The 13,577-nt window shown below is 38.6% G+C and overlaps 1 protein-coding gene across 2 annotated transcripts in view; it reads left to right on the forward strand.

Annotated features, from left to right (window-relative positions):
* Grm7 (glutamate metabotropic receptor 7) overlaps positions 1-10,333 on the forward strand; it is a 905,956-nt gene extending 895,623 nt beyond the window's left edge. For both annotated transcript variants that reach the window (XM_042273759.2, XM_042273760.2), the window contains one exon: positions 9,122-10,333. Coding sequence is in view for 1 of the 2 variants with exons in the window: in XM_042273760.2 (XP_042129694.1) it covers positions 9,122-9,171 (50 nt within the window). In the remaining variant the exon portion in view is untranslated. The remainder of the gene's footprint in view (positions 1-9,121) is intronic.
* Positions 10,334-13,577: the final 3,244 nt, after the last annotated feature.

Genomic DNA, 13,577 nt, shown 5'->3' on the forward strand with positions numbered 1-13,577 from the left:
GATCTGTGTCTGTACTGTACAAAAATTATTTGAGTCCTGTGCCTAAAACTATATTTGACATACAATAGGTGCTCAATAAATAACCACTGAATTGCAGTGGAGTAGTTGAGATGATTTTTCTTTGCCATTGTGACACTAGTTCATAGCAAAACTCTGGGTAAAAGCTGGATAAATATATAGAAAAATTAATGAAAGAACTACAAACCTCCTAGCCTCAAATGCCAAGAACCAGTATTGAGCAGTGGATGTCATGTGGCAGTACCAAGTACTCTTCTGCTGCCTTCTCCCCTTACTATGATTTCCTTATTTGTAACATCAGCCTTCAGACAGGCTTTGGAGCACAGCCTCAGCCTTTGATGTATTATTGCACCGTATCCATAACATATTCCTGAACATTCACATCTATAATATATTGAAATTGCACAAAAAGCACAAAAGCTTTTCAATACCAAGGCAAAGTGCATAATAAGAAAAGAAGGCATTTCTTTGATGTAGTACTTTAGAGAATCTTCTCCCATATATATATCCTCAAAGTACCCAAGTTGTAACTTAGCCAAGCTTCATGATATTTCAAGTCAGAAACTATCTACTGGTTTCAGATGCACCTTCTAAGAACCTTGCAAACTTTTGCTTGATGCTTTACATCTTCAAGTACAAATTGGGTTTCTTTAAGGAAGCACTAAAATGTCCATTTACTCTTTTCATAGTGGGATTGAAAATTGATTTCTCAGTTTTAGCCAGGTTATTGTGACCCTCCTTAGATGCTCAAAGAGTATGAAAGAGTGTTGTGGTTTCAAAGTTACAAATGAGAGACTGGGGATATGCTTAGTCATTAAGATCACTTGCTGCTCTGGACAAGGAGTCAGGTTGGGTTCCCAGCACTCACATGGTCAGCTTACAGGAATCTGCAGCTCCAGTTCTAGGGAATCCAATACCCTCTCCTCCCTTGAATGCATGAGGTGCATTTATACACATCCAGGCAAACACTCACACATAAATTAAACCAATGAATCTTTTAAAAATACATTACAAGGTTTTCTTTGACTACAATATATATAGGAACACTAAATAAAATGCAAAGTTGTCCCCTCTAAAATCTTTCTAGAGCTCACAGAGAACAAAGACCCATAGACAAGCATTGCACAATTCATAAGCATGGAAAAAAAACACAACAATTCTGCTGTGCAGACATCCATGAGAAATTGGGGTTTAACTCTAGTTGTGCAAATTATGTGACGAATTGGGAGGTGGATCCTGAGAGTATTTGGGAACTCTAACATGGTTGCAAATACCGGGGCCAATACTACAGTTGGCCACACCCACCTGTAGCTGGTCAGTCAGCTTGAAACTAAACCAGACCCATGGCAGCATGGCAGATGGCCTATTAAGGATAAAAAGAATAGAAGAATGAGGAAAGTTACTCATGTGAGACTCCGTTTGGATATTGAGCAGTGTTTTCCGTGTGACAACCCAGTGAAACTTCACATTGAAGGCTTTTGCAGAATCCTTCCATGAGGAAGTAAAACAAACAAACAACCACAAAAGTGGAGGGATTTTAATGTGTTTTGATTCCTCATATCTGTAATTTAGTAGAGCAACAAAAGCAGATAATGGAAAGTGATTTATCTGACCCCACCCTCTCTTCCATACTCAAATACTCCACTCGCTGACCACCCTGCACACACTCTTTCTCTTGCTTTGGGTTCAGATATCCAATTCACTTGGAAGCCCTCCTAGATTCAAGGCAGCTCATCCTCACCTAGGACATCAACTTAACATCTAAGACATCCCTCACACACTGCTTCAAGCAGAGTTCATAGCCATTTTCAGCACCATTATTTAAGTCCCATCAAATCTCTTATCTGTGACCCTCACAAAGATGGTGCATTTTTTCCTGAGGGTTGCTAGGTTGCTGCCTCATTCTCTTGTTTCCCTATTATTCATTCTGTTGCTGTCTGCAAATACAGTGAGCTGACGCCAGTCCATTGTCCACTGACCTGCCCTCTAATGTGAGGCTGGTCTGTGACTCATGCAATTTTCCTACCACATTAGACAGAAAAACAAAACTGCTTCCTAGTGACAGAGGTCAACCCTTGCCTGAGCACAGAACAAATAAGAAGTGAGCCAATTGCTTGCAGACCCCTAGGCTGTTTTACACAGTCAGCATATATGAAGACTGGCATCCAATCCTTGTCAAATACTATTTGCCTGGATAATTGAGTAGATAGACGAAAACCCAGATTTTGGAGTTTTGCAACTGGATTAGAATTAACGGTGATTGTGACTGTAGCCTTGTTTTCCTGATTGATTATATTCTCACCCTGCCAAAAAGTTCAGCTAGGGCCAGCAAGATGACCCAGTGAATTAAAGCACTTACTGCCAAGACTGAACACCGCAGTTTGAGCCTTAGTAGAAGAAAGAATAGTCTCCCACATATTTTCTGCTAATGTCCACTAGTAGGCTGTGCTATCTACACACAGAGTCACACCCACACATACACACACACACACACACACACACACACATACACATGCACGCATACATGTAGACATGCAGACACACATGTACACAGATGCACACATACACACAGACACATACACACATGCAGACATATATACACAAAAAACATACAGATACCCACACGTACAGACACACAGACATACATACACATACACATAGACATACACAGACACATACATTCATGCAGACATACATACGCAGACATACACAGACATATAGACACACATACACAGACATACACACAAAAACAAACATACATACACATACACACACAAGCAAAACACAAAATAAAAAATTTAGAAGAGAGAAATCCAGCTAGCCAACCTAAGAACAAGTAGTTTTACCTTCACAATTGGGTTGCCATAATTATGAATCTTTCACTCATCATGTTCTGCATTCTTGCTCAGATTTGCATCTTTTGGTATGAATAATATGCTTATATAATCAATTAAAAAGAATTTAGGGGAAATCAATCCACAATGGATTAATTAGCTCTTACTGAATGATATACAGGAAGCTGATTAGCTTTTCATAAGATCTGGTACCAGAGTTATCAGTTGAAGGTATCCTTGCCATATCTTTATGACATTAAATGATGTTTTATTATGATTATCAAACGTATACTGAAAATATTGCTAATACCTAAAATAGAGCCTAACACATGGCATACTTGGTACATACTTTTGTTGACTATCTAAGTGAAAAGTGAACTTTTACATAAAATGCAGAACTCTGGCTCCTTTCTAAAATGGAGAAATCAGTCTGCTGAGATAACAGCCCAAGGTGCCTAAGCTTCCTACCTTTTCCAGTTCAGTTGGCTGAAGCCAATATCTTATACTCAGTCCACTTTACTGTTTTATAGTGTATGTGGGATTAATTATCATGTTAAAGTGCTGGAAAGTCCTACAAAGACCTGTGCACACATTGGGAAACTCTCTTGAGTAAGCCTATAAGGGAAGTTGCTGAATCACTGGCTCACATACTCAGATTGTTACAGCATTTCCCACATGTTCGATTTCTGAGGTAGCTTCAAGAGAAGGGAGGCAGAAGAGAGATCAGTCTGACTTCAGCAGACAGACTGTGTATGTCAAACTACAAGGGACAGACCCAGAAGGAAAGGAGTGCCCGCCAAAGGAAGGGGAGACTTGGGCTTTATATGGGAACTGTGGGAAATAGAAAATTAAGTGCAACTGCTGGGGTGATATGCAAAACTATAGTTTCTCCCTTCTGGAGTTGGCTGTCCAGATGAGAAACAACAGTGCCACCACGATAAGGATTCGCCTCCTAGCCAGTGACTGATTTTCACAATGGCAGGGAAGGGAGAGGGGGCTGGAGTTTCAATACAGGGCCTTAATCAGGGTCAGGCAGAGTTTGTTCAAGGTTTCTTCTGACACTGTGGTTCTCCCAGGAGACTGTGCTAATTTACAACCCTACCACTGGGCTAAGGATTTCTTCTGTATTTACTCCCTCACTGATATTTGACATTAATTCAATTTCTTTTATCATTCTTTAAAGACAAAATGCTATCTAATTGTTGGAACTATATTTCTGTAGTGGTGCACTTTTTTTTTTTTTTTTGCTCTTTGTATTTTTCATCTACAAATTATCTTATTGTAATTTAAATCTGCTTTCTAAAAGTTAGATTGTCTTTGAATCATTTACTTGTATAGTTAAAAATTAGGACTTAGCAGTCAGGGGTTTGTTTTAGTCAAATGTATAATAAAGATGTTTTCTTGGCTTATACCTTAGCATGACTTTTTAAAATAATGTTGTATTTCACAAGCTATTTACTTTTGCTTTATTTATTTGTTTTTTTTTTTTTTTAATCAGAAAATACATTCTATGGATAGGACAAAAATTACAGAAACTTTGCTATCTGGCACCCACAAATACAAAATCAATGCAAATAAACCTCAAAAACGTTATATGATAAACAGGTCGTGAGGGCTGGAGAGGTGACTCAGTGGTTAATAGTATGCATTGCTCTTGTAGAGGATCTGACTTCGGTCCTCAGCACAAGGTCAGCTCACAACTGCCCATAACATTAGCTCTAAGGGGGTCTGGCACCCTCTTCTGGCTTCTATGGGCACTTCACTCACATGAGTACATGGCAACTATACATACACATAATTTTTTAAAAAATTAAAGGTTGCAATTGAATATGCATGGAGTAACAGCATTGTGTGTCTTTAAAACACATGAAGTAATACTATCTAAACTTTATTGGTAACTACGCATGTGGGAGTGGCATGAGCCATACCAACTTCAGGACAGTAGCTATGGTAAGTGAGAGAAAGGAAGAGTTGCTAGTGAGAGTGAGAAGGGGATGATTACATGTTCCTCTCCTGTCTGTGGATAGGATGCCATGGCTTTTATGTGTGTTATATTTAGGGATGTGATACAATTTTGCTTAGTTTTTGCAGTGTTTGCAGCACTCCATATGTGTACTTCTACATATATAAATTTACATAAACATATTTTTAAAAACTGAAAACATGGTATTTATCTGACAAAACATAAAATGTGTTACCTATAAAATTAGAAAACCTAAAAATGGGATAAAGGGAAGAGTCCTGCTTTGTTATTATTTATTCAGCTTTCTCAATTATGGTATTTATACGATGCTTTTTTCTTTTTTGTGTTTTGTTTTTACATTGCTTCGTAGTTTATTTACTCTAATTCATAAGAAATAAAATTTTTGTGAAGCAGAAGTTCAGACAGTGGGCAGCGAGGTAGCTCCAGGGTGAAGCTGCTTGCAACCAATCCTGACCCAGTTCCATCCCTGGGTCCCACAAGGCACAAGGAGAAACCAACTCCCTCTAGCTGTCCTCTGACCTCCACAAGTATGCCATGGTGCAGGCCTTCCATCCTCACATAAATGAGTGTAATGAGAAAGCAAATCCTGCAGAAAATTATATTAAAATTAAAATGAAATTAGCCCACTAAGGTTAATGCCAAAATGAGAGTTTTAACAAAATAAGAATGAGTTGGATGATGTCTAATCTTCCTTAAATTGAAAATGTGCATTAATAATGTGTTTTAGAAGTCAATGTCCTTAATACTTTCTCATTGAAAACTTCAGCTGTTTGAAATACCTGGGTTTGAGAACAACTGATAAAGATAGCTCTAAAGATTTTAATAGGAACAATATAATTTATTCCTGCAATTTCTAGGGCTGGGTACATTTCTCAGTGGTTAAAAAGCCCTCACTGTTCTTGTAGAGACCCCAGGTTGAGTATCCAGCACCTACATCTTATCTCATAACCATTCATAACTCCAGTTCCAGGGCATCTGACAGCCTCTGCTGACCTCCTTAGGCACCAGGAACACACATGATACATGTACATACATGCATACAAAACACTCATACACATAAAATTAAGAAATCATTTTTTAAAAATTTCATTCTATTCCCATTCTTTAAAACAAACAAATAAACAAACAAAAAACCTCTAGCTTCGAAGGGAAAGGAATTCCTAGCCTTTTCAAAATAAAAAACAGATCTCTTTAGCAACCATTTTTCTGGACAACTATTTTGAGCTAGGCAATTCTCTTTCCTGGACCATAAACTACATTGCTATTCTAATAAATAGAATTATCAGCCCTGTGGGCACTTCTTTTATTTACTCATGAGGCCGGGATGGTTTAAAAATAAACACTATAATACATTGGACTTTGCTGTGATAAAGGACAGAAATTGCCGTTCCAGGGACTGCATAAACTTCATTATAACCTTGCTGCAATGCTCCAAAGCAATTCTGCAAAGAAAGCATATATTGAGGCTTATCCTTTGTAGAGAAATTTGTAACCTAAAAATACATTTCTGGGTTATATTCCCCAGTGAGAGACTGGGATAATTCTGACATCCATGCTATCAACAGTCCATGGGATCTGAATTACTGTCCTCATTTTATTAAGCCTCTATAGAGTGTAGCCTCATGGCAGAGAATTAGGCTCCTCTCAGTGTAAGTGATGAAACAAAGTCAGAACCCAGGCAGGTGAGTCCCAGGAAGCAGGGTCTTCACGTGGTGCTAGAATGCTGGTCCCTGTGAGCCCTGTGTCCCTCTTATCTATAATGTGGAATACAAATTACATCTCTGGCTTTCTGAAAACTCAAGAAGATAATTCCCACAAGGCTTTAGTGAGTCCTACCATGTTCTGCCAAGCACACTTTCCTAATTTTGTTTGTTGCTAACTCAGGGTCTCACCTAGGCCAGGCTGGCCTCAAACTTGCTGTGGGACTGAGAATGAACTTGAACTCCCAATATTTCTGCTTCACCTACTAAGTACTAGGAAGACAGGCATGCCACACCATGCCTTGTTTATGCTGTGTTTAGAATAGAACTAACAGCTTTGTGCATGCTAAGCAAATACTCTATCAACTGAGTTATCATCCTAGCCCCTATTTCCATTTTTTAATATGTATTTAATTGTGTGTATGTTTATGTGTGGGCCTGAGGCACATGTGTGGGGGTCACAGGACAACTTGTGAGAGTCAGTCTTCTTTTCTCACCATGTGGGTTGCACTCAGGTTGTGGGGGAGGCTTAGTGGCAAGCATCTTTCCCTGCTGAATTACCTCATAGCCCCAAATAACTATATTTTTTTAAAAGCAGCAAGATTTTGATTTTAATTTAATCCAAACCAGTGTTCTCTACATCACAGGAACAGTATTTTTCTAAGCCTCTATTCTTTTAGTAAAAATTCTTTACTGACTGGTATTATATAGTAACCTATTTGAGGACATTTAATTATTCTTTTTCCACTAGAAAATTCTGCCTACCCAGAATCCAGTCTTAATTAACCACACAATAGAGGCATCTCCAATATTTAGGCCAGCTCAGGCTTCTGGGGCTTTTGTTTGTTTTCTTCCCCTTTGGTCTGGAGGATAATTAGCTCCTTGGCATTTGACAAGGCACACTGTCACAATGACTTGTCTGTGTCAGCTGAGGTTGACTGGCTATGACATTGCAAATAAGGTTTGGAGTCAGGAAGCATCTTTAGAAAGATTCCCTCAATGGGGCCTGGAGGTACAGCTCAGTTGGTAGCAGCCCTGTGGTAAAGGATGTGGTGGTACATATTGTAATCTCAGCACTTGGGAGGTGCAGGCAAGAGGATCAGAAGTTCAAGGTCATCCTTGGCCACATAGAGAGTTTAGGGGTAACCTGGAATGCAAGAGACCCCATCTCAAAAAAAATCCTATAAAGTATTTTTCTTCCTTATACCCCAAACAAAAAAGTTGTTGAAGACAATAGGTGCTGTAAGAGCCATGGGAATGTTCTCGGTGGGGAAGGGGTGGTGGTATTGAGATCTACTGAGGCTAAGTTCATTTCTTCATTAAAAGGCAATGCATCATGATTAGAGTTTTCAAGAGACTCTCACTTTCATATAATTCTATTTTCTCTATTGAACACAATATGCTATAACAGAAAAATGAGTTTTCCAATCAGAAATGCTCAGAAGTATGTCCAAATTTCTCCATAAAGTGAAATTAAAGTTTTTAGGCTGTGAAAGTATCTTGAAAAATGACATTTGTATATGCACTTAGAATACAGCAAATCTGAAGGCCAGTTACAAGCTTTTAGCGCACTAATGCAGCTGCTTGAGCCTCAAAAGTCCCATAGGTCCCTGCTTAAGAGTTTTGGGAAAATTCTTGCTACTGTGCTGTGTTCCATAAACAGCTCTATTGAGAGTCTAAGAAGAATAAACACATAAGCCATTGTCAATTATACATGACAGAGTCTATATCTAATAGAAATTGATACAATATGACTAAGAGTGAATGAGCCAAGAACCCATTACTTCACAGACGTGGTGTTATATAGACCAGAGAACTAGAACCTAAAGTAGGTATATTATGAGACCTTGGAGCACAGGGAAAGAACTACCTTTGGCTCAGGAAAGAAAGTGTGTAGCCTTGTGCCTGCCTTGGAAGAACCAATGGGTGTGTATTTACTTGATACATAAGTAAAGAAGAGTCCCAGGTCACTGGATGAAAAATAGCTGTTCTGCGTGGGAGGAAAACCAATGAATAGTGTGACTCTTCATACTTCCAGGTGTGCTTTTAACCTCAATGGAAATTGTCATGAAGATGATTCACACATCACTGATAAGACTGGGCAAGAGACGAATAGTTGTTTGATAATTGTGAATGCTAACTGGTGGGTGTACTCTGCTAGCCAACCTAAATGAACTCCAGTCACCCAGGAGAGCCCCTTCCTAGCAGTAGGTGTTCTTTATGAAGAGATTCAGGAAATTATCACATGATGAAAATCTCTACAGCATCAGATGACCCTTGGAGTTTAGGGTTGGCTAATTAGAAAGTGTGGCAACCGATGATAAATTAATCCAATGACCTTATAGGTCCAAAAAGTGAGAGGTTGGAGGCATGTCAAATAAATGAATCCAGGTGAATTGTTTATCACTGGCATGCCAATCTTAATGGTATTATAGATAAATGCACAATGCCAAAGTATGTGTGTATTCCTCGGAGATGTCTCGTTCTATCTTGACTTGCCACCAGAAACCATCCAAGCTCTCTCTACCTTTGAATTCTGGGTCATTGCCACAATTGACTTTACCCTCTTTCTTTCTTCCCTCCAGGCCCCGCTGCAAAAAAGAAGTATGTCAGTTATAATAACCTGGTTATCTAACCTGTTCCATCCAATGGAACCACGGAGGAGGAAGACCCTCAGTTATTCCGTCACCTAATCTGGCATAGGACTCTTTTGGTCCTGCCTGCTTCCCATCTCTGGAGGAGCTTCCCCAGCTGGGAGACCAGTGTTAGAGGATCCACACATCCTAAACAGCTGCTTTATGAGACACCTTTACTTTATCTTGGCTTAAGAAGTCATTGGCATCAGCACTGCCATCTTGGCTGCAATTTTGGACTCCCTACACAAAGGGAGACTTGAGACTCAAGTCCCACCCGGCTCTTTTGGATGAACTGTTGAGAGCCTCAGGACTGTTTTTTGGGGCTGAATTGTCTTTCTACGTATGTACTTCCAGGCTGCAAGGTTTTGAAATTTTCTGTACAGTTTGTGAGGACATTTGCACTTTGCCACCCAATGTTGTACCTTGGTTCTCTGTTTGTTTTTGAATGCCCTGTTTTCATAGAACCCTATCCTCTCAGATGGTGGAATCTTTGGGAAAAAATTTAAAACAACTAAATTTAAAGAAAAATAAATCTCGGCAAACATAAGAGAACACAACCCCCCCACGCACATCTGTAAATGACTGTGTGGTTATGATTATAGTATCATGGAAAGTCACATTATTTTTTTTAAAGACACACACAAAAAGATATTTAAAGACCAAAAACTGTGCTGAGAAGATATGCCCCACCTATCTTTGGTACACGACAGGTGATGTGATGTGAAAGAAAAGCATTGGCTAAATGGAATAGAGGTCTTGATCTTTGGTATGCATGCCAGTAATGTATTTTACAGTACACGTTTATATTTATGTTTAATATTTGTATTTGTGTTCTCTTTTGTTATTTTACTTAGGGTATATGGATATTTTGCAATAATTTTAAAGATTATTAAGCTATCTGAAGGAAAGAATATGGATTTTTCATGTCTTGAGGTTTTGTTCATGCCCCCTATGACTGACCAATGTGATAAGGACTTTAAAAAAGAAGCATGTATGTTTTTTACTGTTTGTAATAAGTACTTTCGTTAATCTTGCTGCTTATGTGTCAATTTAGTGGAAAAAAAAAACCCTTGCTGAAAAAAAAAATTCCTTTCCATTCTCTTCCAGTTCTGTGGTATTGTCTAAGAATGTATCAATAAAATACTTTGGTTAACTTTTCTATTTTCTGTAGTAAGTCCTTTAGTTGCCCCTCCCACTTGTTTGTTTGAAAGCCTGAGCTACAGCCAAATCCTAAGCTTCCAAGTGCATTGTCTCTGAAATGCTCAGAAAAACCTAGAGGCTCTCCTGGGAAGGGAGAATCACAAAAACCAAGAATATTTTCTCTGTATAACTGAAGTTCAATCCTTAAAAACTCTCCTATGTGTTGTGCAGTCGTGGTGCACACCTTCAGTCCCAGCACTTAGGAGGCAGAGTCAGAAAGAGCTCTGTAAGTTCAAAGCTAGCCTCATCTACAAAGAGAGTTCTGGGATAGCCAGGGCTACACAGAGAAACCCTATCTTGAAAAATCAAAAACAAACAAAACAAAAATTCTCATATGTTAACTCAGCGAGTTTTCTATCAAAAACAAATAACAAGGAAGATAAGAAAAAGAAATATTTGCTTATAGAACCAGTACTCTGTGCAAAATTAATTTTAAAAATGAACTGGAAAGACCTAGGGCACAGAAACAGACAACTGAGGCAATGGATTTGTTTTGCAAACAAATATGGTGGTGAGGTTTGTTGAAGCTAGATTAAGATTTGGGATTCCATAATCTGTAGAGAAAAATAAAAAAGAAAGAAAGAAAGGAAGGAAGGAAGGAAGGAAGGAAGGAAGGAAGGAAAGAAGGAAGGAAGAAAGAAAGAATTGAAAGAAAGGAAAGAAAGAAAGAAAGAAAGAAAGAAAGAAAGAAAGAAAGAAAGAAAGAAAGAAAGAAAGAAAGAAAGAAAGAAGGAAAAGAAAGAAAGAAGGAAAGAAGGAAAAGAAAGAAAGAAAGAAAAGAAAGGAAGGAAGGAAGGAAGGAAGGAAGGAAGGAAGGAAGAAAGAAAGAAAGAAAGAAAGAAAGAAAGAAAGAAAGAAAGAAAGAAAGAAAGAAAGAAAGAAAGAAAGAAAGAAAGAAAATCCCCTCAAGGAACGACTCACAGTAGCATGCATGCCAAGAACATACCATGATCTCCTTGTGCAGGCTGACATTGGTACTTAGCATTCTGAGTAGGCCTGCAAATCCAATGTGTACTCAAATGTCCCCTGGCTAGTGGAGGGGAAGATAGCTCAGATGATAAAGTGCTTGCCACCCAAGCATGAAGACCCAAATTTGATCCCCCAGAATCCATGTTAATAAAAAGCCAGACTCAGTGTCATGAACTTATAATCCCAGCAGTGGAGAGATAGGGACTGGCAGATGCATCATGCAACCTAAAAGCCAAACAAGCCTGATAAGTGCCCTCCAGACCATCAGACCCTACCTCAGAAAACAGGAATAATACTCAAGGTGAAAACACAAACACATGGGGAGGGAGGACACAAATACACACAATAAATTGGATGGATGGAGAGGTTAGATATATGATAGAAAAATTAGATAGATAGATAGATAGATAGATAGATAGATAGATAGATAGATAGATAGATAGATAGATAGATAGATAGATAGATAGATGATAGATAGATAGATACATACATGCATACATACATATATAAATACATGATAAACATATTATAAGTATTCCCTGGTGGATATAGCTGTCACTCATTTCTACAATACACAATAAAACCCTCATAGTCTTCCTACCTTAGGTCTCTATTGAGGTCTTCCTGCAGTCCCTTGCAAGCAATGCTTTTGCAGAGACTCCAAATTTTCATTTTAGTATCATACTGCAGAAAATAAATTGCCTTTCCCAATTTCTCCTATCCCTTCAACACCCTCAAACTAATAGACCATGGAGAAATGGCAAATCAAAGCAGAAATGCATTTGGACTATCTATATTTTTTTCTCAAGTTGTGGAGTCAAACCCTGTATAGAAGCTAGCTCCCCTTCCTGCTTAATGTCCTCTGGTAGGTTATATAAACATCCCTATGTTCTCAGTTAGAAAGTGACTTTGATATAACCTACCTCGTAAGATTGTAAGGATGAAGAGAGAACATTCCACCCATGTATCTCAAACCTGCTTGGCAAATGACTGTTCAACATGGCAGTTCTCAGGACTATGGCTTCTGCTACCACTAGCACCAACATCAGGGTGGCTATATCATGGTTTTTAAATAATATTGCAGTTCCTTCACCTTCCAAATGGGGAAACAGAGTTTATAAAATCACATGTGAACAGATCAGGCTGTTGTGTCAACATGATCAGATTACCATGTTGTAGAATCATTTTCACTAAGAAATTATACAAAAGCTTTTCTCAGTTCTTCACATGTTCAACCAAGAATGCTGAGGAGCCAGTAAATGCATATGGTATTGAGAATAGGACAGGGCTCCTTCTGAAAACATCTGCTCTATGCATTCATCCTCACAGTACAACTGAGCTAATAATTATCAGTAATAATGAAGAAGGGAGGGGCATAGCACAATGTATACGGAATTATTCAATGTATCACATAGTTTATATAGGCAATTCATGTTATATACATTGAAATGTACATCTATATACATTTGCTCAGTCCTCAAATACACTTCTAACTTCTTGCCCTATTTCCATCTCCCATTGAGTATCTGGGATTCAAGTTTGTCTGTGGCCATAGAACAAATGTATCACAAAGTACTATCAACACCATTTCTATAATTTGGATCCAGAGTGTTCCCCTCAAATGTTCCTTGAATGTAGAATGTTTGACCACAGATTAACACTATTGGAAACTGGTAGAAACTATAAAAAGTGAGACCTAGTAAGAAGTTTTCATATCCCCAGGGGTGTTGCCTACGATAGCTACCCCCAATATTATTCATTCCTCTCTAGTTCTTTGACAGCCATTATTATGTCTGGTCTTTGCTGATACTGTTTGAAAGGACAGTGTTTGACCAGCATCCCAGGGAATCAATTTCCTTGTTTTACTTTTCTTTATGGCATTTACGATGATTATCTGATTTTATAGATTTGTTTTGCTGCTTTAGTCTGTCTCCCTTTAGCATTCTGTTTCAGAAGGTCAGATATTTATAGTTTTGCTCATGGTAATTTCCTAACCCTTAAACTAATGCTTGACAGGTTGTAGATTATCCTATAGATATTTGCATCTGAGCTGGTTGGGGGGGGTGGATAAATGAAGTGTGAGACTGAAGGAACATGGCCAGAGATCTAGAAGAGGCTGTGCTGACAGGGGTATTCAGCTCCACAAGAGGCATCATAGCTGGGTCTCAAAGGCTGAACAGGGCTCTGGTAATGAGGAGGAAAGGAAGAGGGATGTGTGAACTTCCTACTCACAGCC

Source organism: Peromyscus maniculatus, chromosome 3 (assembly GCF_049852395.1).
Source record: "Peromyscus maniculatus bairdii isolate BWxNUB_F1_BW_parent chromosome 3, HU_Pman_BW_mat_3.1, whole genome shotgun sequence".
Classification (NCBI taxonomy): Eukaryota; Metazoa; Chordata; class Mammalia; order Rodentia; family Cricetidae; genus Peromyscus; species Peromyscus maniculatus.